The sequence below is a fragment of the Sceloporus undulatus genome, chromosome 4 (genome assembly GCF_019175285.1).
Source record: "Sceloporus undulatus isolate JIND9_A2432 ecotype Alabama chromosome 4, SceUnd_v1.1, whole genome shotgun sequence".
Classification (NCBI taxonomy): Eukaryota; Metazoa; Chordata; class Lepidosauria; order Squamata; family Phrynosomatidae; genus Sceloporus; species Sceloporus undulatus.
In genome coordinates, this window is record NC_056525.1 from 118,709,015 (window position 1) to 118,733,384 (window position 24,370).

General features: G+C 39.6%; 1 protein-coding gene across 3 annotated transcripts in view; it reads right to left on the bottom strand.

Moving 5' to 3' along the window:
• Positions 1-24,370, bottom strand: part of PLA2G4A (phospholipase A2 group IVA) — a 96,677-nt gene that overhangs the window by 42,986 nt on the left and 29,321 nt on the right. For 2 of the 3 annotated variants that reach the window (XM_042465183.1, XM_042465184.1), the window contains exons 2-4: positions 22,836-22,990; positions 9,184-9,265; positions 5,592-5,740 (exon numbers count right to left, since the gene is read on the bottom strand). In XM_042465183.1, coding sequence (XP_042321117.1) covers positions 5,592-5,740; positions 9,184-9,265; positions 22,836-22,868 — 264 coding nt within the window. In that variant the 5' untranslated portion in view covers positions 22,869-22,990. Of the gene's footprint in view, positions 1-5,591; positions 5,741-9,183; positions 9,266-22,835; positions 22,991-24,017; positions 24,095-24,370 lie in introns of those variants that run through there. The other variant, XM_042465185.1, reaches the window with a different exon arrangement.

A 24,370-nucleotide genomic window follows, 5' to 3' on the forward strand; every position in this document is an offset into this window, starting at 1 on the left:
ATAATAACAGGAGCATTCCATTTTTCTCCCATTTTATAACCCTGTATAATAATCTCCTTTATATTAGCATATCAAAGCATCATTAATTTATAAACCAAAGTTTCTAAACATCACTGCGTACCATCATAACAAAGGTATAAAAATATAGAATTTTAAGAAAAACAAATTAAACAGTATAAAACAGAGCAAAATTCAAACACATCTGTACATTGAACAGAACATGGAAAGAGGAAATAAAATCATACTATGTGTATGTGTATGTGCATGGGCACATATAAACATATACATAGACAAGATCACAGTAGTGGAATGGCTGCTCCAGGGCTTTGTTTACTTCATGTAGTTTATTCCAATGTAATTTATTATTACTTTTACAATGCAGTTATTACAGTGGACCCTTGTTATCCACTGGGGTTTGGTTCCAAGATCCCCCATGGATAACAAAATCTGTGTATGCGCAAGTCCCATTAAATATAATGACATAGCAAAATGGTGTCCCTTATAAAAATGGAAAATCAAGGTTTGATATTTGAAATTTATACTTTTTTTGAACATTTTCAAACCGTGGATGCTTGAATCCGTGTATAAAAAAATCTTTGTATAAGAAGGGCCGGCTATACTTAGTTTTATGGTACAGTAACTGCAAAGTAATAATTACAATGTAATTTTTTCAGTCATTATTAAGCTTGCTGACAACATATCGAACGCTGTTGGGAGCTGCCAAAGCTGACACTTCCCAAGTGTGTCTGAAACAACTGCCCCAAAACAAAAGCAGTAGCAAGCAAAAGGAGGGGTCACATGAGGAGAGGTAGTGACAGCAGAGCCAGGGGGTCACCTGCTGGAAACAGCTAGGATGGAAACAACTTGTAGTACATTCAACCGTAGCAAAACCATTGGCAAAATTCAACATCAGTGGCCACAAGAGGCACACAAAGATCTCCAAAGCGGTCATACATCATGTAGGATACAGGCTGTACATTCTTGCAATAACAAAAAATGGTAAGGAAAGTTACAAATTCCATGTTCCACAATAGATCTGGAGGCATCATTTCCAGTTAAGAGGACAGCAAGGCCTCACTGCCTCTTGCAAACTTTCTTTGTTGTAGTTTTCCCACCAACCCTTCTCAAATGATAAGTTTCTTTGCTTAGAAGGAAGGCTGAAAACCACCTGGGGCAACTTTGATTTTCAGCCAGACCCTCATACAGAGGGCTCAAAAGGAGTTGAGTATTTTGGAACAGAGGCAATTTCTGTTTTGAATATTGTTACTTCTGAATATGCATACATAAGTAGCTTCTACTGCATATTGCTGTTTTACCTGTCATTATATCTAGCTAAATCGATATAAATTGGTTAGAAAATGTGAGGGTTGTCCACACAGGCCAAATTGTCTGGGTTCCCCTTGACCTCACACTGTCTGGTACAAAGGATGCAAGCCAAAAACACTGGAGCAGGATTGGGCCCAATCCTGCCTGTTCATATGCAGATTCAGAGGAGCTGGCCTGATCCCAGAGCAAAGAACAAAGAGAGTAATTTAGCCCTGGTTTCCCATTGAGTTTCTAGGAAACTCCATAGCAAAACCAGGCTGTGCATACTCAGGCCCTTACTTGAAAAAGATATAGATAGACTTGTGAAATGATATATTCCTAGACAATAAATTAGAAATTAAATTAAATATTGCACACATTCTGAAAAGTTAATATTAATGAGAAAATAAGCTTTTATAACAGAAACTGCTTGGCTTTTAAATATATCCTCTCCTGTCTAGACTACAGACTATTAGTGGTTCTGTGGTGCCAGCCTTCAGAAATTTCATCACGCATTTCCCTAGCCAGCTATTTTAAAGAAATTTACTAAATTACCAGTTCTCTTTCATTCAGCTTTAGGGAATAAATACCCCTGCAATTCTGGCATTTGGCTTTGTTTAAATTATATTGGAAGCCGACTCTGGTCACTAAGCTTTGGGAAGCAGCTCATAAAAGTGAATACTTTCTAATGACATGAGCCTGTTATTAAAAAAGAATTTCTCATAAAGTAAAAGGAGGTTTCAAATGCTTATTTTAGAAACTATCCAACTGCTTGCCGTATAACGGGAAATGAATTCATTTAACCATAGTTTCACAGCAAGTGAATGATTCATTCCATGGAAATGGCTGTTCTAACTCCCAGAGAAGAAAATGAATGAGGCAAATGCTTTTCTAGTGTCTTCCAAATCTCTAAGAATAAAGGAAAATTATAGAGTGAGTAGTACACCGGTATAAAGAGAAGTGAAATGGGATATTACTGGGTTGAAAGCAGAAAAAAGGATTATGCATATATATTTTAGCTAGTACCATTTTTTTCTTCTTGTGTTTTCAAAAGGAATGAAGTTTCATGTACAGTGGGCCCTGGGTATCTACTGGGGTTTGGTTCCAGGAGCCCCCATGAAAATCAAAATCTGTGGATACTAAAGTCCCATTATGTACAATGGCACAGTAAAATGGTGTTCTTTATATAAACTGGCAAAATTAAGATTTGCTTTTTAGAATTATTTTTGGGAATAATTTCAAGCTGTGGTTGGTGGGATCCGTGGATGTACAATCCTTGAATCCAGAGGGCTGACTGGGGGCAGACTGCATTAACTTGTGCTATACCTACAGTTTGCATGAAAATATTTGATCCTCTTTATATTACGCAACAGTCTAGTTTCCAAAAAAATTCTTACTTTTCTTCACAATAAAATGGAGGATCAATGTGCTTTCAAAGTGGAGAGAGAAGGAAACAACACTTGATATGTTCTCTTGGATAGTCCAGTTCATTGCTCAATATTCCCATAGGTAACCCCTCTCCTCTCGCTCAGGATTTGGGCATAGTTGTTGCTAAGGTGGCAAACCACTAACTTGGTTCCCTTACTTCTGACTTCAGGAGAGACTTAAGCTTCATTGGGCCAATCTGGGAGCGGGATGTGCATATGACACATGCCTCCAGATCAGGTGGAGGCTGAGCTGGGGCTGTCTAATGCAGCCCAAACCTGTCCACAAAAGGAGCGGTTTCTTACCACTCTTGTTCATGACCTATTTGAGACCATAGCACTGGCCACCCTTGGGACCATGGCGTCTGTTTGCCATGGACCCACGGTGGCCACACAGTGGCCTCTGGCTGCTCCTTTGGTCTCAGCTGCTTCACCTCTTTGAGGACTGAATGCTCCCCCTTATAAAGCAGGAAAGTGTACTCTTTCTTTTTTGGACTACTTTCATTACTGAAGGAAGCAACAAGTAATTTAAACATTTTCCTTTAAACTGTGAGAAACTATTTGAAATTGGCGCAGGTTTTGACAACTATTGGTCAGTCAGGAATTATTCTGTAAAAAAAAATCTGCATTTGGATTGTGTGTGCAGAAAATGCTATAGTGCAGGGCTTATTCTGTGCAAAATTAACACATTTCTAGCAGAAAACAGAATTTTCTGCAGGAAAAAAATATTTCTGTGCAGAAAATGCTGTTTTCTATACAAACAAATCCTCAAGTGAATTTTGCATTTTCTGTAGAGAAAATAATAACTGTTGCTTGGACAAAATATGTTGTTTTCCATACAAAAACATGCAAATTGTATCTGTTGTATGTCCTGAAATGTGAAGACACTTCACAATATAGAGTTCTCCCCATGAAGGTTTCCCAGAACTCAATGAACACTTTTTTGCCCTTTCCCCAATATTTTTGAAAATTATTTCCATTGCTAATGTAAATACATTTTCTACACATACAAAAGCTAGGCATCAAGGGGCAGGGGAAACATATCTAATGTTCTAGATTCATATGTGTAACCCGAAGTGGTTACACAGGCTTTACTGCTTTTGTAATAAATTCCTTGATTTAGTTAATATTCTCCCTTCACTTCCTACTGAACTCTCCTTTCTGTTGCAATGTTCTTCCGAAATTTCCTTGTAAATTCAGGAAATAAATTTATTGTTAGCCTGATATTTCTGCTGAAGACAATATTGTGTAGACAATAAACATATTAATTGTTAAGAACCTGGCTTCAGGCCTGGCTATGGAACAGAGACAGCATTGGTCACCTTGGTGGATGACCAAGGGAACTGGACAGGGGGAGTGTGCTCCTGTTGATCCTGTTAGATCCCTCAGTGGCTTTCGATACTATCGACCATGCTATCCTTCTGAGCCGCTTTTCTGAGATGGGACTTGGGGGCACTGTTATGGTCTTTCTTGAAGGAGCAGACCCAGGTGGTGCTGGTGAACTTCTGTTTGACTCCTTGGCCACTGGCCTGTGGGGTCCCACAGGGTTCTGTTTTGTTCCCCATGTTGTTTAACATCTGCATGAAACTGCTGGGAGTTTTGGGGTGCAGTGTCATCAGTATGTGGATAACACCCAACTCTATCTCTCCTTTCCACCTGACTCCAGGTGGTGAACTGTCTCTGTACTGAACCAGTGTCTACTGTCAGTAATGGGCTGGATGAGGGCAAACCAATTGAAGCTTAATCCAAATAAGACAGAGGTGTTCCTGGAATTGGAACTTTGCCTGAGCTGGATGGGGTTACACTTCCCCTGAAATCTCAGGCTTGCAGCTTGGGTGTGCTCCTGGATTCAACTCTGAGCCTGGATGTACAGGTTTCAGCAGTGGCCAGGAGTGCATTTGCACAATTAAAACTTGTGTACCAGCTGCGCCCATTCCTTGAGACATCAAATCTGGCTACAGTGTCACATACTTTGGTTACATCCCATTTGAACTACTGTAATGTGCTCTATGTGACTGTGCATTTGGAAACTTTTCGGAAACTTCAGCGGGTCCAAAATGCCACAGCTAGAATGCTGACCTGAGCCAATTAAAGGGAACATATAACCCCTGTATTGAAATAGCTTCACTGGCTACTAGTTCATTTCCAAGCACAATTCAAAGTGCTGGTCATGACCTATAAAGCCCTACACGGCTTAGATCCAGACTATTTGAGAGATTGTATCTCCCCATATGAACCACCTAGAGCCCTAAGATCCTCAGGAGAAGGCTTTCTCTCACTTCCACCACCATCCGAGGCTCGCCTGGTGAGGACACAAGAGAAAGCCTTCTCAGTGGCTGCTCCAACCCTGTGGAACTCCCACAGAAGACTAGGCTGGCCCCCTGAATGCTGGCCTTTCACCGGCAGGCAAAGACATTTTTATTTAAACAGGCCTTTTAAAATCTTGCAGGCTTGGTTTTATTGGGGGATGAGGTTTGATTATTTTTTTTAACTTTTTATGTTTTAAATTTTATATTTGTAATTTTTTATATTGTTTAAATAAATGTTAGCTGCCTTGGGTCCTGCTTTGGGAGAAAAGTGGGAGCAAAATAAAATAAAATAAAATAAAATTCAGTTCTGCTTTATTTTGAATATTATACAGTACTTTGCTTTTCCTGGGATTAAACAGAAATATCTTTGGATCACCAAAGATATTTATTTGCTTAAGCCAATTTAAACAAATAAATTTAGTTCTCAAAAATTGGGATTCAAGGCAGCTTATATACAAATAAAAACACATACGTCTTTGTAAAAAACCAACAATGTACAAAATAAAAGCAGGCTACATATGGTCCCAAAACCAATACAAAAGTGTGTTGTTACCTCTAGAACATTTTCCTGGTTGGGATCCAAGATTATCTCAAAGGTCTCATTCCACTCAGGGTTCACGTTGTTATTGATATGTTTTGTTCTCTTCCTACTGTCTGGAGCCGTTGGGATGAAGAGCTCCACGTAGGGGTCTGGAGTATCGACTGTAATAAAATGACAACATGCAGGTATCAATAACATCTTCTCCAATATCTTGAGAACTAAATTTCAAAGGATTAAATCCAGTTTTAATCCCAACTCAAATAAACCCACTTATTTGAAAAAATGGGAAATTACGTAAGTGACCAACAATTCACTAACAAGCCCCATTCACTTAATTGGGTCCAATCTAGCTGGAATTAAAGCTAGATTGACTCCATGACCAATTCATCTCAACTGAATTCTTACCGAACACACAGCTTGGCATTCTCTGAAGATGCCAGCCACAGATGCTGGCGAAAAATCAGGAATAAACTCTTCTAGAACATGGCCACATAGCCCGAAAAACCCACAAAAAACTATGGATGCTGGCCATGAAAGCCTTCGACTTCACACAGCTTTTTGTGTATGTGTACAGAGGCCATGTAAATGAGAGCTCAGTCATTGTGATTTCCACACCAGAGATGGTAGCACACCAGCTCAAGATGCTTTGCTGCTTCTGCAAGCAACAAGTGATGCCTCCTCCATAATGAACATATTTCCCTTGGTTAACAAAATTATTATGACGCTTGAGGCAGAAGATCCCACAAGAACCTTTCACCATGCAACAAAAAGCAGTAACAAAAAATTAATATCTAACAATCTGTTGTCATTCCATAATTCTCTTGAGGTAGATGATCCACTCTGTCCAGTAGCAAAGCTGGGCCTGAAGACCAGTCTTCTTAAGAACACAAGGGAAGGATCCCTCCAACAGTGGCACTACACTGGCAGAATTTCAGGTATAGACCAACAGAATATGAATCTGGCAATTCTCCACAGATGGTGGCATGTAGCCAGTATAGATTTACATCAAATCCTCTGTCAGAACTCTCTCCTAACATATTAGCATAACAGTAAACTAATAGAAGAGGTGGTGCAATTTATGATTTCCACTGAACTCTAATAGAAATGTAAAATGTCTCCCGCTTCATCCCACAATTTGTGGAAAATGGTTTTCTAACCAACAACATACCCTGTTACAGCACACTTGTGTCAGTTATGGAGGTAATTCTTCACTAATTTTGGTCTTGTATGAAGCTACATGTAATTTTACCAATTACTGTATGTTCACCCTGGGAGAAAGTCTTCAAAAACTGTGTAATTTTCAAAGATTATTAGCCATTTGAGATCTACAGTAGTCTATGAAAAATTTGAACATGGATTTTGTGTGTGTGTGCGTGTGTGTGTGTATGTGTGTGTTCAGCAAACAGTACTTTGTGCACAGGAAACAGTATTTTCTGCACAGAAAATAATATTTCTAGAAAATTCAGTTTCCTACACAGAAATTCATGTGCAAGTTTTGCACAGAATAAGTCCTACTACAGCATTTTCTGCACACAAAAAAGTGAATTTTCAACACAATAACTTCCTAAATGTAAAGACTCTCATAAATCCAGGTTTTTTTCCTGGTTAGGATTTTCTAACACTGAAGAAAAATTTTAAACAATTTTTAAAGTATATATTTTAATATTCTTATTCCCAGTTTCAGTCCACAAATCCTCCAACAAGGAGACTGAAACTCATATGAAAGGTTGCATGAGACAGGAACACATAACGTTTGCCTCACATCATACACGCAGAGGAGGACATTGAGCAAGAAGTCAATATGATCCTGATTTATACCAACATTATCTTGGCATAAGCAGGCTGCCAATACTGTAAAATCACAGGAATGCCCACCTTTCTAGTTCATTTCAACCTTGCACTGCAAATACAACATCTGAGAGAATAAGTTGCTTTTTCATGAGTGCAATTGCTTAAATTGGGAATGGGCTAATAACAATCAAAACAATAAAGAGGAGGGAAAATTAAGACTTTACTTTGTGAGGTCTTGAGAAGAAATGTATGAAAATAGTACTTTTCTTGGGGGGGGGGGGGTGCAAACTCCAAACAGAAAACTTATTTTAGAAAAAGGAATTTTTTCACAATGGTCATGGCAGGAAAATTAAAACACACCCTATATCTTTGCTACTTGGATCGAACTGTTAACATAAATAAGAAATATATGCATGTATAGCTTCTCTGACGCACTGGGTTCCAAATCCCAACTGAAAATCTCTAATGCCTAAATAAATATATACCTAAGCACGCTGTCCGCTCCACCATTGTGGCTATATTGGTTGTTGGAAATAGCCTTGATTTTATGAGGAGAAAGGGTGCATTGGGTCTATACTGTAGTGTCTGAATAAGATGTCTCCACCCATAGTCCAGGCAATTTTGTGCATAATACATTTAAATTAGTGAGCAATACTGAATTTAACATAACCCGCCCTTGACTCTGAGGATCAAACAGTTCATGCAACCTTTTTAGCAAGCAAGAATGTCTTTTAAGTGATTTAGTACTTGACGTTTTCCTTATGGCGAAACAGTTATCTGATAACTTTACCAACAGTACATCAGTAGAGGAGGTTTAGATTGCTTCATTCTGTGTTGTTGAGTGCCTTCAAGTTGTTCTGACTTATGGTGACCCAGAGGTGAATGTATCACGGGGTTTTCTTGGCAAGATTTGTTCAGAGAGAGGGTTGCTTTTGCCTTCCTCTGAGACTAAAAGTGTGACTTGCCGAAGGTCACCCATTGGATTTCTATGGCCAAGTGGGGATTTTAACCCTGGTCTCCAGAGTTGGTCTGATGCTCAAACAACTACTTCACACTGACTCTTCTGTGCCCAGACATCTAACTGGCTTGCTTTTTAAATATATACACTGGAGAGCTTAAAACAGAGAGAGAATATAACCCCTTCACCAGTATTCTTTGAAAAGAATTTATTGGAACTAGTACACTTTGAAAATTCCTTAGTATCAAAGTTAGTAAGAGTAAGAAGACTTCCTTATCTAAAACATTTGTTTTGTAACTCTCTCTAATACAGTTGAATTAGAAAAGGAACACAGAAGGAAAGAGTTACAGATTTACTTATTATACCATTACACATGAATTTCAATCTATTCCTCCTATATTGCTTTTAAAAAAATCAAAGGACCATTTCAATCTATTTTTGTTTTCTGTTCTGCACCAATGACTCAGTACCAATGTTTTCCTACCAGATATCTTGTATGTTTCAGAATGCTTACATATGTAGATTTCCCCAGAAGGATGGGTACAGGAGTGTACCCTAAGAGCTCGACTCCCTTTTAAAATCAATATTATTATTCTACTTCTAGTTGCTGAAGGCAACAAACATACTTATTTACCTTTGCTGCACTTAGAACCATAAACAAATAGAGGAAATGGTCATTTGAAACAATCAGCCAAAAAGTGCTATTAAAATGCACCTGCATCAGTGGATGACTATAATTTAAAAGCCAGTGGGTAAAGAAAAAGAGAATTTCTTTTTAAAATTAAGCACTCTTAATGCAACATGGAGCAAAAAGGACCTCCACCAAATGAAGCATGAAGTATAAGCCATACTCACGCATATCTCCAAAAGCTCCCTTGGTGACATTCTTGGCTTGTTTCACTGTCACAGTAAATTTGTGAGAGTATTGGTGTTCCACCTGAATGGCAAAACAACAATTTGTTAGGAAGGCAATAAAATACAACAGGCAAAATAAATGAAACCAATAATGTTTTAATTCATCTAAAGTTCCCACACCCGCCGGCCTAAGTAAGTGAAGCACTCACTGGAAGAACCAGCATCTTGAAGTAGAAGATGAGCTGCCTTCAGCTTAAATTCAGCTACATTGAGCTTAACTGCATGCAACCACTCCTACACAAAACGTCTGTCCTTTCTCACACACAAACACACACCTTTATGCTTTTAATTTTTAGCTCTGCTGAATTTTCACTCCTCCCCTCCAACCGCAGGTACAGTTTAAACAATTCATTAGTCACCAAGAGTGTAGTACTCTTGGCTAGAGAAAAATAGAGCCTTTACTTTCCTACATGTGTTTGTTAGATCCTCCTTAGGAAAGGCTAAAATGGTACTTTAATATTGCATTAAAGACAGAGCTAGACTAAGTATATTCATTTCCAAATAGGCACTATGCTTGTACATACTGTGAACCTGCTATTGTCCCATAACTTTTTTCCATACCAACTTATCTGCCAAGAATTATTTCATTTTTGTTGACTTTTCTTCCAAGAATGGAATGTAAGGCTCTAAAGGTGACATTCTTTATACATCTCCTATGGAAATCTAAAATGCTGCAGATAATTCTGGACATATTTTAGACTGGACACTGTGGACAGCATACCAGCTCCAGTGTCCTAATTTTATCCAGCCTTGCAAAGCCACAGGACAATATGAGATGGACAGGCTTTGATTGACCCAGTCAGCAAATCCGTATTCTGCCTAGTTCCTTATTTATTTATTCTATACTGTCTCTTCCAGACCAGTTTCCATATTAGTTTACAAAACAAAAATAAAACAGAAATAAAATATAGCATTTTTAAAAGAAAATATTGCATTAGCAAATTTGGAAAAATAAATATGTCCTGGCTGGTCCAGAAAAAAGAACAATGTTGGTGCCCAGCAGAAATGCAGGGAACAGAACTGCACAAATGAGGTGCCACTACTCAGAAGGCTCTGTTTTTGGTTGCAACCATTCGTTCAGCTAAGATTATGGGTGGAATAAATTAGGATAAAGTTACCCTAGTGCATGTGCTGTTTGTACGGGCACAGGAGTTCCTTTGTTTATTTGGCTCCTAACCTGTTTGGGGTTTTAAAGGTAAGCACAAGCACTGAATTGTGCTTGGAAATGGACCAGAAACAAGGCAAGTAATTTCAGTACTAGTGCCAACCAAAATCACTTAACAGCTTGGCAGTGGAGGGGGTTGGGTTTTTAAAAAACTGAAGTTTCTAAGCTGTTTTCAAAGGCAGCTGCTTGCATCTAATACAAAGAACCCTGTATAAGTGTGGCCAGTGGTATAAAATGAGGATGCACAGTTGTGGCAAGCCAGAGGCCAATCTTCTGCATTTGGGATTCTCTGGTAAAATGCATGAACTGTAAAAACAAAACAAAAAAAAGGCAGAAACATAAAACCAAAGTAGCCATATATCCATTCCTAGTTTTAAAAAATTGGGCAGTAGGAGGATAAATAGTTAGGAATTTCCTGTAACATATCTGAAATATGAATTGCCTTTCCTGAATGCTTCTAAGAGAGGCAATTCACACCTTCCACCCCCAAAAAGGTGATCCATGGAGTCTGGAGAGGATCGAAGGTCTCAAAAACATTTTTGGGAGAGGCTGCATGTAATCCCATGTACAAAGTTTGACCATTCCAGCCTAAACCATGGCAGTAAACTCCATATTCCACTAATAAGGTTTTGCCTTGAATGTCAGGATGGGCCGGGCTTACAACCCAAACTGCAGTTCTAAGTGGGTTCCACCTTACCCTACCAGACTTTCTTACCACCGTTTCGTGCCCAACTACCTAGGCCTGCCCAGGGAGGCCAAGGAGAAACAGTATCTTCAAATATATATATATATAGGAGAGAGAGAGAGAGAGAGAGAGTCATGATACAATTTGGTTGTGTGATTGCCAGTGGTATCTGACTTGACATTATCCTTCTGATCCTATATATGATTTGACAAAAAGAAGGACCATCTTTATGCTGTGAACACTATTTAATAATATTCAAAGGGCTCTGTCCAGCATTTAATTGTTGGCAATTGGTACATATGATAGTCTCCTGGTAGTGCATGGGCTAAATGCTAGTATTGCAGCCACTCACTCACAAACCAGAAGGCTGTGAGTTCAATCCCAGCCAGGGGCTCAGGGTCAATTCAGCATAGCATCCTTCTGAGGTCACTGAGTACCCAGCTTGTTGGGGGCAATTCGCTTACAGTTGCAAACTACTTAGAGACTGCTTAGTGCAGTATGAAGGGGTACAGTATGAAGCTGCTATTGTTATCGCTAGGTTCAGGGATTTCTAAATGAAACAGTTTGTCTTGATCTATTTCTGTCTGTTTTCAGGTCTGGTTATAGGAAGAGACAGCACCAGTGACAATCCTGGTGAATGACTTACAGCTGGAAATGAAAAGAAAGAATAAGTTCCTGTTGAGTCTGCTTCACTTGCAATAGGTTACAATCTCATAGCTCAAGAGCGGACCTAGCTATAGCCCCTGAGACCCCAAAGGTCCCCATCCCAAAAAATATTTAAATTTGGTAACTTTTCACCACCTAAATGGTCTAATTTGCCAAATGGCAAAATGCAGTAGATTTCCTCCATAGTCCCCAAGCCCTCCATATAGCCAAAACAGAAACCAGACGTGATATGATGTCACTTCCATTCACATTGGACATGCTGTGTAGCCCTGGGAAGTGTGCAGTGACGTACTTATTATCATGCTCACCACACTTTGCCCTCTTGTTCATTTAACATCAGTCAACCAAAAGATGGGTTGAAGAGAGAGAATATTCAGGACCATACAAGCACATTAGACAAGATGCTGGTAAGAAATTCCTGCTATGACTGTCCAGATAGGTTATTGTGGGTGCCATTTTCTTGCCATTAAATAAGGTCTGAAGCCTGAACATGTTTCTAGTCATTATTGAGCCCCACAGCTATTAACTGACCACTGTGTATGCTCAGTTAAACTGGACTTGGTTAGTTTAACTCAATTTTATTCTTCGTTGTAGAATATTAGAATATTCATTCGTAACCACCAAAAGTTACTGCATAGTGGGCTTCTATACGCTACTTGGACAATCAGATGGGAACCTTTTTCAAAATCAGAAGATTCTTCTTCCTTCTTCCATATGCATGCCACAAATGTCTGAAACAGGTATGCTCCTTGGTTTGAACAGAGTGAGCAAAAAGAAAATAATGTTCTTTCTTCTGATATTGCAACCACCACTTTTTAACAAAGATCCATCAGACTTGTTTGGAAAGGTCAGATGATCTTGATCTTTCTAGGCTTACTGGTTTTCTATTACTATTTTCTATAGCGTCTACAAATTCTCTTCAGCAAAAGGAATACTAAGCCATGACACTGAAACTAAACACACCACACCTGCACCTGCATTTTTCTTTCACTTCCTTGGGATGGGCAAGGAAATTTAAGTAGATATTTAGGAATGGAGAAGAGTTTGTTTCACTACCTTCCTTCATAAAGTGCATGTTCTTCCTTTCAAAAGGATGCAGCTAACAACATTCTTCAAACTGACAAGCATGTCACCGGGAAATATTTGCCAATGTATATAACACTTCACAGTATTCAAACACTTTGTTTGCATTATGTGAGTAATCCTTTCAACTATTTTCCAGAGCTGGGCATATTACTTTTAAGAGGAATAAATATAATGACATGCTGAAGTCATATGTAACTAAACAGTGATGGGGTGATACTCCAGGAGCCAGAGGATACCAAAGCAAGATGTTGTCTAGGAATGTTGAACTATATAAGGTGATGTTTGCAGGACATCTCAACAGAGCACAACTTCCACCCCTATTATTAAGAATCAGCACACTCTTGTTTGGGTGTTCATGTCAAGCCTTTACAAAGAAAGAACATTATCTCTAATGTCCAATCTTCCTGGCACCGCAGATACCAACAGGTGGAAACAGATTTGGTAGAGTTCTACTTGACATGTTTGGGAATGGATATCAGTTGCATTTTGCTTCACAATTCTCAGCAAAGCAGGAAGATGTGCACAAATAATACAAGTGTGCCTTGTAAGTCATGCAAAGCCATTCACAGATATCTTTGTGCTGTATACTCCATAGACTGGTAAAATTCATAAAAAGAAAAAGATTCTGCCCCCCCCCCCAAATTATTGCAATATCAACAATGCCTACTAAAAATGTAGTGATCTACTCCATGTCAACCAAATATGTTCCAAGTCAAAGCAAACACAGGCCAGAATCCTTTTGGTGACTTATATTAGTGTAAGGTTCATACTAGCATTACTAATTTTTTGTACATTGCATAAAGAAGTATCTAGTACTTCTTTATGAAACAATTTTTATGTGAATGTACAATGCCTGATGGATAGCACCCGAGCACAGTTCTGCCCACAACCCAAACAACTATTGATTGTCTAGTGCAGTTGTTCCCAAACTTTTCAGGGCTAAGGCCCCCTTTTCTCTTGGACAACAACCCTAGCAAACCACCCCCCAGGCATATTTTTTGATATTAGGTCTACTGTTCTATTGCAAATTCAAAACAGCCTCAGCTGCTGCTCCCTTTTCACCAAGTCATCTTGGGAGCAGCAACCAAGCAGCTGGCTGAGCAGCGACTGAGAAGCTTATCGTTTGCACTAGTCTTGCAGCAAAGGCCAGCACAAGCAAGAGTCATTTTGGTCATTGTTTGACTGGCTGTTCAGTCGCTGCTCCCTTTGCACCCTATCATCCTGGGAGCAGCAATTAAGCAGCTGGCTAAGCAGTGACCAAGAAGCCTCTCATCCATGCCAGCCTTGCAACAAAGACCAATGTAGACAAGAGGCCTCTTGGTTGCTCCGCAACCAGCTGCTCAGTTGCTGCTCCCAGGTGACCAGGTGCAAGGGAGAAGCTTTTCCATAGACAGGAGGAACTCTCGGTCATTATCAGGGCAGGGAAAGCCACAGCCGGTGCATATGTCAAGGGTTTACAGAGGGCACATATTCTGGATTGGAGACTGATGTGGACTGGGAAAGGGAAAGATTTTAACTACAGGAGCTGCTCCAAAACAAAGGACACTTTCCAATAATCGAGCACAGTTACTCCTTCCCCAGTGATGACATTATTATTATTATTATTATTATTATTATTATTATTATTATTATTATTTATTATATTTATACCACACTCTTTAGAAATGCTGTCAGAACGGTAAACATATCTGCCCCACCCAGTTTTCTGCTCTCCCACAAAAAAAATGGCTTCTTCTGCTACCTCTTCTCTTAACTTGTCTGATGAAAAAAAGCAGGAGCAGCAATGCAACTCCAACCTGCCAGTCAAGTGCCAGCAAAGCTCACAAAGCTTGAACAGGGGCCCAAATTTGAAAGCTGCTTTTTGCCACCATGTGCTCTAACTCTTTTCTCCAGTCTTTCCCAAAATGGTGCTGCTCCAAGACACAGAAATGATACCCTGTGCCAAAGCCTCACATGGGTTTCCCAATTGCCACTACTAGCAAAAGACTCCAGTGAGGGAGTGAGTTCACATGGACAGGCAAAGAGTAGGAGATAGTACACAAAATGATCAGCGAGGCTTTGTGGTGGTTTTTTGAGGACCTGAAAAGTAGTTTCATGCAATCCCCATCCCCACCATAGTCCTAAAAGCTGTGGTTTCTCTTGTCTTTCTTGTATACCAATATTTTGGCTGAAAGCCCCTGTGCCATCCCCCTTTTCCCTCACCGCCCCCTTACTCCTTCCTTTTCTCTCACCACCCATCTGGAACCTTCTACCACCCCCAGTGGGGCTCTACTTCCCACTTTGGGAATCACTGATCTAGTGCAAAATTGGCAAAGTTCCCACATGTCTTCACATGGCTGACAACTATCGGTCTCCAGGACCATATGTAAATATATACAACCGCACGCCGTGGCCCCAATCTACCTTGAAGCTGCCCGAAAAAGGAGCAGCAAAGAGCCACTCCTTTTTCCTGGTGGCAAAAAGCCAGCTTTGCACCCATGCCATAGCCAGAAGCTGGTTTCATGACACTCTGGTGGTGTGAGGCATGTAAACGCCATACTACTAGAGCAACATGAAGCTGCCCTGATGTAAATGGCCAGGCAGCTTCTGGGCAGCTTCAAGATGCATGGCATATAAACTCCATGCTCTGAAGCCACCTGGACAGCGGCTCAAAATGCCATTTGTTTTGTCCATTTCTAAATTTCAGCTTGTTATTTAATTGTACAGTTGTTATTCAAGGCATAGTGAGACATTTCCCTTGCTTGACATAATCTGTTACAATGTTTCTGCACAACTGAAAAAATAATTTTATTTACTTTAGCATTTCAGATGAAATAACAACTCATAATACAACCAGTTTACAGCAGCAAAATTCTTGACATTCTGGACACTTCCACCTTTACAGTGTTCCTCACTCTCAAACAGTGAAACTGGGAGAGTAATACTTCTGTAAAGAAAATCTAGAGACTGAATGGCCCATGGATTGTTCTTTTAAGTTACATATCAACACTGACAGGTGCGGTATACAGCCAGAATAACTGCTGATAGAAAGACAGATGAGAACATACATTCCAACCCTACAGAAGAATCTGATGACAAAACTACCTGACTTGGACAAAGTTGCTGCTTCAGATTACCAAGGTGAAAGAGATTATGAAAGAACTACCACATCTTGAAGTCAGATGAACAGGCTTACCTAGATGGTAAAACATTACTCTTTAAGAAAACAAACAAAACTTTATGACCACACTCTCTTGACAACAGTTCAGGAAAGTTTATCAGAAACCAATGGCACCGTCTTCCTATTTTTCAGAAAGAATAGTGACTACACTAAAGATTCCATTAAATCCAAGTTTGTTTATCATGATTCTACATATGCTGCATTGTAAGACAGAAATCATTGTTAATACTCCAATCATCACACTGTCTAACCTAGTTATACAACCCAATTTTCTGCTCTCTGTACTGGTTTCCTTTTCCACAAATATTTAGACCTACTGCTCTGTCTTGGGAACTAAAAAAATAACTGTTCAAAGAGAAATAATGTTGGCCCTTTACTCATAAACACACATTGAAAGACAAGGAAAGTGTACCCATTTATAGCTTTTTAAACACCCAAGTGAGTACAAAGGGTGGCTATTGTACCAGGGACTTCAAATATGTTTGTGTTAAATCATTACACATGCCATAGGAGTTGCAAATGGGATTTAGATGAATACAGGTTCTGTGGTATTTTAGCTGTCTGCTTTGTTCCATTTCCACTGTATAATTATAGTTAGAAAGAATAAACCTAGAGACCTTGGATAAACCTGGGGGGGGGGTGTTATTGTGTGCTGCTGTAGCACACACACAACACTGGATATCTATAGTCCTCCAGATTCATGTACCCATGTGCTCTCTGGTCCTCTACTCACACTAATCTATGTGAATTGAGATCTGCCACTTCATTTTTTTGTGTTTGTAGGAAGAACTATCATCCCAAATGTCAATATGACAGAGTAGTTAGATTTGTTGATTTTAAAAAGCATTTTACATTGTTCAATGATAAAAAAACAGCCAGTCTGGTGTGATGACTAAAGTGCTGGATTGGGACTTGGGAGAAATAGGATCATGTCCTTATTGAGCCAAGAGACTCACCGGAAAGCCTTGAGCCAGACAGTCTCTCAGCCTGACCCATTTCACAGACCAGTTGTAAGGATAGAAAGTGAGAAAAAGGAGATATGTACGTCGCCTTGATATCATTGGAAGAAAGGTGGGATATCATTATAACTATTATAAAATAAAATAAATAATTAAAACATCCTGGAGCAGCTTAGCATGGGGTCGGGTGGGGGAATAAGAGGTAAACAGAGGCAGCAGTGCTAAAAGCAGAAGTGGAAATCATGCAACCCACAATCTGCATAAAGCCCATCAGTAAGTCCATGCATTTTAAACTGGTAGGTTTTTAATTTTATGTCTGGGTGATTATAATGTGTAATGGTCACTGTAATCTTGCACTTATGTGTTTAAACCAATATGTTTAAATGGTTTTATCTGTTTAGTTGGGTATTGTATTTTGATCTATGTTGTGCCCTTTTTGAGCCTTGATGATGATGATGATGATGATGATGATGATGATGATGATTCAACCTTGGTCTCCCCACCGTCCAAACTGGCCAAGCCATGTGTGTAACTGACACAGAACTAACAACAGGTTTCTGCCTTTTGAGACAAGTTGCTTGTGGTGACCAGTTATATTACACCTGTACTGTACCTTATCTTCCTTAGCTGTTTTTTATTATGATATCTTTTAGGGTTGTCAGGGGGAGGGAGGTTAGCACTATGTGCCACATATTACAAACTTTGGCTTGCTGCCACATTGTTTCAGTAAAGAAAATATTGTGAATGTTTCAAATAGTTTAAACAACATTGCAGTCCAAGTGAGACTTTTCATCCAGGAGATGGCAGTACCAGCTTATTTTAGTTTCTTCCAGACACTGGACAAGTTCACATGCATGATTGCTTCATGATAATCTGTAGTATTTCCCAATTTATCTTGCAAAAAAAATTAAAACAAACAACACAGCACATTAGACTATTTATTTATTTATTTATTAGCCAACTTTTCTCAGAAAAGAAACCAATGAATACCTAACAATACAATAAAAAAAATTGAAAGCATCTCATTTAAAATAGTATAAGATTATTAGAAAAGGATACATTTTCTTTTAAAAAATTAAATTAAAATAACCAATAAGAAGCCTCTCTGAAAGTGATTAAATTGTAAACACCTGGTTAAATAAAAAGGCCTTTGCCTGCCAGTGAAAGGAAAGCAAGGACTTAGTAAGACTGCAGAGTGGTGAAACACTGGCAAAGTCTGCACGCAGAAGGATATGACTGTGTGAAGGAAAACCCAAACCCACAGAGCAGATAATGGATCACTTTGAGGAAGTGGAGTGAGATATTTTTAGCAGCACACTAGGTCAGCACTGTGACAAATGAATTGTTAGCTGTTTCTGAACACATGCTACCCATTATTTCTAGAAAGCCTGAGTATATCCTAGGCCATATTTTTGCTACAGTTCTGATAGAACAAGGAACCTATGTGTTACCTATGAAAAGCCTATGAACTTATGAGAAGAAATTCTGTATCTGAGAGTATACACTCATCCCTCCACATATTGGGCTTTGACTTTGGCAGATCTGATTATTCATGGATTTTATTGATATGTTCTCTTTAGGAATATTTAGGTCCTCCAGAACAATTCTGTGGTCAACATAAAGCGCAAGTCACACTGAAGGACCAAGAGATTCCTAGAGAGAACACTCCACTAGGCATTTGTAGCTCCTCCAGTGCAATTCTACGGTGTAAGTCTGGCAGATGTTGACCACACAGTTGCACTGGAGGACCTAGAGATCACTAGAGAGGTGTTTTCTCAGGTAAAAACAGAGTGTTTTTGTTATTTGCAGTTTTTCCACATTCATGAGGCTTCTGTACTCCTAACCTCAGTGAATGTGGAGGGAGAAGTGTAATTTAGGACCAGATTAATGACTTCCATGGTTCTCTCCTGTAGTCTCAGCCTCTACTGCCAAGATCCTGGTCCATGCCCTAGTGGTCTCATGACTTGATTATTGTAACGTCCTCCTGGCTGGGCTTCCTCTTTCTCACCTCAGTCCTTTAATCTCTGTCCAGCATTCAGCTGCACACATTATCACTTCCACCCACCGCTCTGACCACATCTCTCCTGTGTTGGCATCCCTTCACTGGCTCCCCCTCCCTTTCCGTATTCAGTACAAGCTCCTGCTGTCGACGTTTAAAGCCCTCCATGGACTGGCCCCTCCTTACTTATCAGACCTTCTTTCTCCTCACCTTCCCACTTGAGCCTTCCGCTCTGGTAGTCAAGGTCTGCTGTCCCAGACCAGGATTTCCTCTGCCCCATCCCGGATTCGCCCCTTTTCACTCACTTCCCCTCACTCCTGGAACTTTCTTCCCCTGCGAGCAAGAGCCATCACTTCTTTAACCAGCTTCAAAACAGAGTTGAAGACCAGCCTGCCCAGAGAAGCGTTCCCAGGCATTGCATAATTGTTGCTTGCTATTTGATGTTCTTTTGATGCCTGCTTTATCGAACCCATTTCCTGTATTGCTATGTACTTTATATGTATTAGCCTACTAGCCCCACCACCTTTCCCTTCTCCTTTTATGTCATGTCTTTTTAGATTGTAAGCCTGAGGGCAGGGAACCGTCTAATTAAAAAGATTGTATGTACAGTGCTGTGTAAATTTACAGCGCTTTATAAATAAATAAATAAATAAATAAATAATAATAATAATAATAATAATAATAATAATAATAATAATACTATCCTCATAGGAATGTTTGGTTATTCTTCCCATGTTCCAGAACTACCTTATTAAGAAAGGTAGACTAGTACCTTCCTTTTGTTCTTCTGTCAGCAAGTAACAATTTTTCTATTCCAATGGAGCATGGGAAACTGACTATCTGCAAAGAAAGAACTTTTAATAATACTCTGTACTATTTTTATTTTAGCTTTTACGTTGGTATTTTAAATGGTTTTAATGCTATAGATATTTTGCATTTTAACATTAACTTTTTCTGTCTCTTTATCTACATACAAAATAGCCACACGCCTGCATGGTATGTGTTTTTAACTGTATTTTTTTATTTTTGTAAATCACCTTAGGTCCCAATTGAATGATGACTATAAAAACAACAACTTCAATAATAACAGCAACTCATAATAATTCAAACCAAGCACCTTAGAATTTAGCCAAACAATCTTGTTAACAGCCTTAATTCACATAACAACAGCAGCAGTAGCTTAATAACTTCGATGCTGGAGCTTACTGGCTTCTAACAAACTGATTATTTAGGAAGAACTATAACCATCTGAAGCACAAAAAGAGCCTACCAGGGCTTAGAGTTTCTTGGAAGAAGTTGTCACCACCCTTTACCAAAGAAAGTCTGTCTGGCCAACCATCATCCTTCCTTGTAAAGAACTATGAGGCCATGACATTTGCTATCAAAAGGAGAATGAAACCAGTCTACTTATCATGTGAAGCCACAGAGAAGATAATGCATCATTTCAAGGCAAAAGAATAGGATACTGACAAAGAACTTTATTGCATTGGCCCTGTAGCATTCCAAAACAGAATGTTCTGGGGATGGGAGGTGGCGGGGAATGCATTTTACTGCACAGCGAGAACACTGCCACTGCCGTCAACCATCTCCATCCCGTTCCAAATGCATCCCAGAGGGGGTGATTTTTGGGAACGCTTGAGAATCGTTCCCAGAAATCACCCCCGGGGAACACATCCGGAACGGGATGGGAGACGCTTGGGGGCAGCGACAGCATTCTCGCTGTACAGTAAAATCCGTTCCCCACCACCTCCCATCCCCAGAATGTTCCATTTTGGAACGCTACAGGCCCATTCCAGGGCCAATGCAATAAAGTTCAAAGTGTAATGCTTCTACAGACTCAAGGGCCACCCAGGGTACACAAAATAATATTAGCTTGTAAATTAAAAGACAAAGCAAACATAAAAATGCAACAAGGATGCATCTCATTGGCCTCCAGGAGGTACAGTGGTACCTCGGGATACGAATTACCCAGCTTACGAATTTTTCGGGATACGAATAAATCCCATAGGGATTTATTGTTTCGGGTTACGAACGTTTTTTCGGGTTACGAAAAAACGCCGGCGCTGTTTTAAATGGAGCCGCGGCAGAGCCGCGGCTTTTTTTCCCATTAGCGCCTATGGCAATTCGGGTTACGAAGGTTTTCGGGTTACGAAATTAGCCGCGGAACGAATTAATTTCGTAACCCGAGGGAGCACTGTATAGAAAAGTTGATTGTACCTGAGTATCACCTGAAGTATCAAGAAGCAGGAAAAAACTGAATGAATCCCTAACAATATGAAAGGTGTAACAGAATGGTTTGGCAAGGTGAGTTGTAGAACAAGGAACACGAGAGACATTACAGACTGGGCCAGCCAGAAAAATCAGCAGTAGCAGAACATGCCACAAACCATCCTGGGAATAAAATACTATTTGAAAACACTGAAATTCTGGACCATGCCAACCACTACCATGTCAGGATGCACAGGAAAGCCATTGAAATCCACAAACACCTAGACAATTTCAACAGGAAAGAGGAAACTCTTAAAGTAAACAAGGTTTGGCTACCAGTCCTGAAAAATAGCAAGATAAAGACTCAACAAATTCAAATGAGAAATCTCCCAGCAGACAATGAGCACTAATCAAGCAGATACTAATCCTCTTTTGCAGACCCTCCCACCCTGAGGCTTGCCATTAGCAACAGAACAATACACAGGCAAATCACTCCTGCCTTTCCAGGTCACACAATATATATACCCAGTCCTTTCCAGGCAAACATTCTTTGAAGATGCCAGCCACAGATGCTGGCGAAACGTCAGGAAGAAACTCTTCTGGAACATGGCCACATAGCCTGAAAAACCTACAAAAAACTATGACTTGTAGCACCTCTATTTCTGGAGGTACCACCTATCACTCCCAAATGCAAATCCCATTTTAGCAGGCCTCACCATCAAGTAAATCAGTTTCTGCAAGTAATGATGCACTCATAGATAGTAGATCACATCAAGGTGCCCCTAAGCATGGTTGGCTCTAGTTCAGTCCAATAAGCCCTAAAGTATGAATGGTTTTCTCTGAGGTTGCCTGCAGACAGCAGTAGTTCATTGCATCCTTTGAGCTTCATAAATTCAAATCTTGGCTTGGTGAACAGGAACATGCTGGGAGTTAATTTACTGTTCTACTTTCTGGCATATTTCTCTGCCTTCCAGTAGCTTGTTAAACCACAGTTTACTACTTCCCAATAAATAAATCACAGGAAAGTCCAGCTAAATACTTCCTTATAAGCCAGGATTTAAAAGCACTGTGCAAACCATAATTTGGGTCATCTGAGCTAATGCTACATTTAATTGAATCAGCACAACAAACCATAGCGGAAAAGAAAATGAAGCATTCAAAACTATGCCGTTTCCTGACCTTCACAACCATGGTTTGGAGTTCAGTAAAGCAGCTGACCATCAGCTTTTGGTTCCTGATGCCAGATAAAAAGGTATTCCATAGATTTTGGTATATATTTGTAAAGTAACTTTCCCATTTTAAAAAAAATTATCAGATGTCACATCCTAGTAATGTGAATGAATGGCAAGACACCCTTTCAGAGCCTTAAGTATATGTTCCTTTCATATTGTTCATATTATTTTAATTACTCATTTGAAACTGCAATTAAACATTTATTTAACTTGCCATAATAGCATTTGGCACAGAGTGCTATACTAAGCATTCTAGATTTTTCTCAGAGTTTCTAGCCCTAGTGGCACCCATTTCAGACTTTTTTTTTTGTTAACTTAAGAGTTATTTCCAACTTACTCAAAACATATACTGTAAAATGTTCACATGCACAGTTCCTGAAATCAAAAGTATATTGCAGTTTATCCTGGGCAATGAAAAAAAATTCTACTTACTGTAATTTGCTGATAAGGATCTATACTCGACATTTTGGGTTCAGTGACTGAGCATGGACCAGAGGATGAGAGATGTTATTGCTTGATGATGTAATGTGTTGTTGTTTTTCACAGTGGTTAGCCTTCAACTTGAATTGATACACTCTCTTAAATGGCTGTGAAAGAAAGAAAGAAAGAAAGAAAGAAAGAAAGAAAGAAAGAAAGATCAAAATCACTGTTGCATAGAGTCATGTCACATTATGATTCATTCTTTTTCAACTCTGAAGAGGATAGCAGTAATTCTCAAACTTTGGTCCTCCAGATGTTTGGGACTATAGCTCCCAGAATTCCTGACTACTGATCAGAAAGAGTGATGGTGGTGCAGTGGTTAAATGCCAGTACTGAAGCCACAAGATTGTGAGTTTGATCCCAGAGCTCCAAGTTGACTCAGCTTTCCATCCTTTCATAGGTCAGTAAAATGAGTACCCAGCTTGTTGGGGGCAACTGACTTCCACGGCATAGACAGGGTTTAGTTTGCTATGAAGTGGTATAGATAAGTGCTATTGCAACTGATCAAGCTTTCTGGGGTTTCTGGGAGCTCTTTTTTCTGGTTCCCCATTTTCTATTATTTATTTATTTTTATTTCTTTTCATGGCTAGCCTCTGGTGGTTAGGCAAACCCTAGTTCTAGCAATACTTTGCCATAACCCTGGCCTTGGAGGAGAGAAGAAAAGGCAGGCACAGCTCCACATATCTAGTCCCAGAAGCAGGTAGAGGGCCCTTTCTACATTCCAGCTGCCACTGCCCTGACCTTGGAGGGAGAGAATAATGGTCAGTGTCTGCTGAACATGATCTCCTTACCCAGTGCCATTCCCTTCTCTTTTTGTGTTAAGTCTTTTTAAATTTTAAGCCTGAAGGCAGGGAACATCAAATTAGCAATCTGTCAATTGTTCTGAGAGCTTTTATGGCTGAAGAGCAGGGTATAAACACTCTAAACAAATAAATAAAATAAAATAAATCACTGCCTGATCTCACATCCATAATCAGATGAAAATCAGTGTTAGGCTGTATCCACGTAGTTCTCAATGTTTAAGATCTCTTTTAGATTTTTGTTTGCTTCACCAATTCTCTTCTAACATACTGTTCGCACAGGGTACTCATATATAGATTCTCAGAGCCGAAACAGACAAGAAGTCTCTCTCACCTGATCCTATTCCAGAGGATAATCTTTCACCTACACACTAAAAGATATGATCCCAACCAGCATACTACAGGTAAAGAGCTCATGCATCAAAGAAAGGAGCATTAAGGTCAACATCCCTTGAGGCAAATCAGCACATGGTCTTGCTTGTGACCAATCAATTCCCATGACCTCTTTCCTCACTTCTCTGTCTCCATCTGAAAACAAAAATGTTTTTTCTGACCTAACATTTGACCTTGGTTATTTGGCAATGTTGAATTTCAACCATTTATCATAACAAGAAATTCTGTGGCTTCTAGCTAACAAAGCCTCCTAGTTTTTGTGTCATGCATAGATTTTATCCCTCCCTGACAATT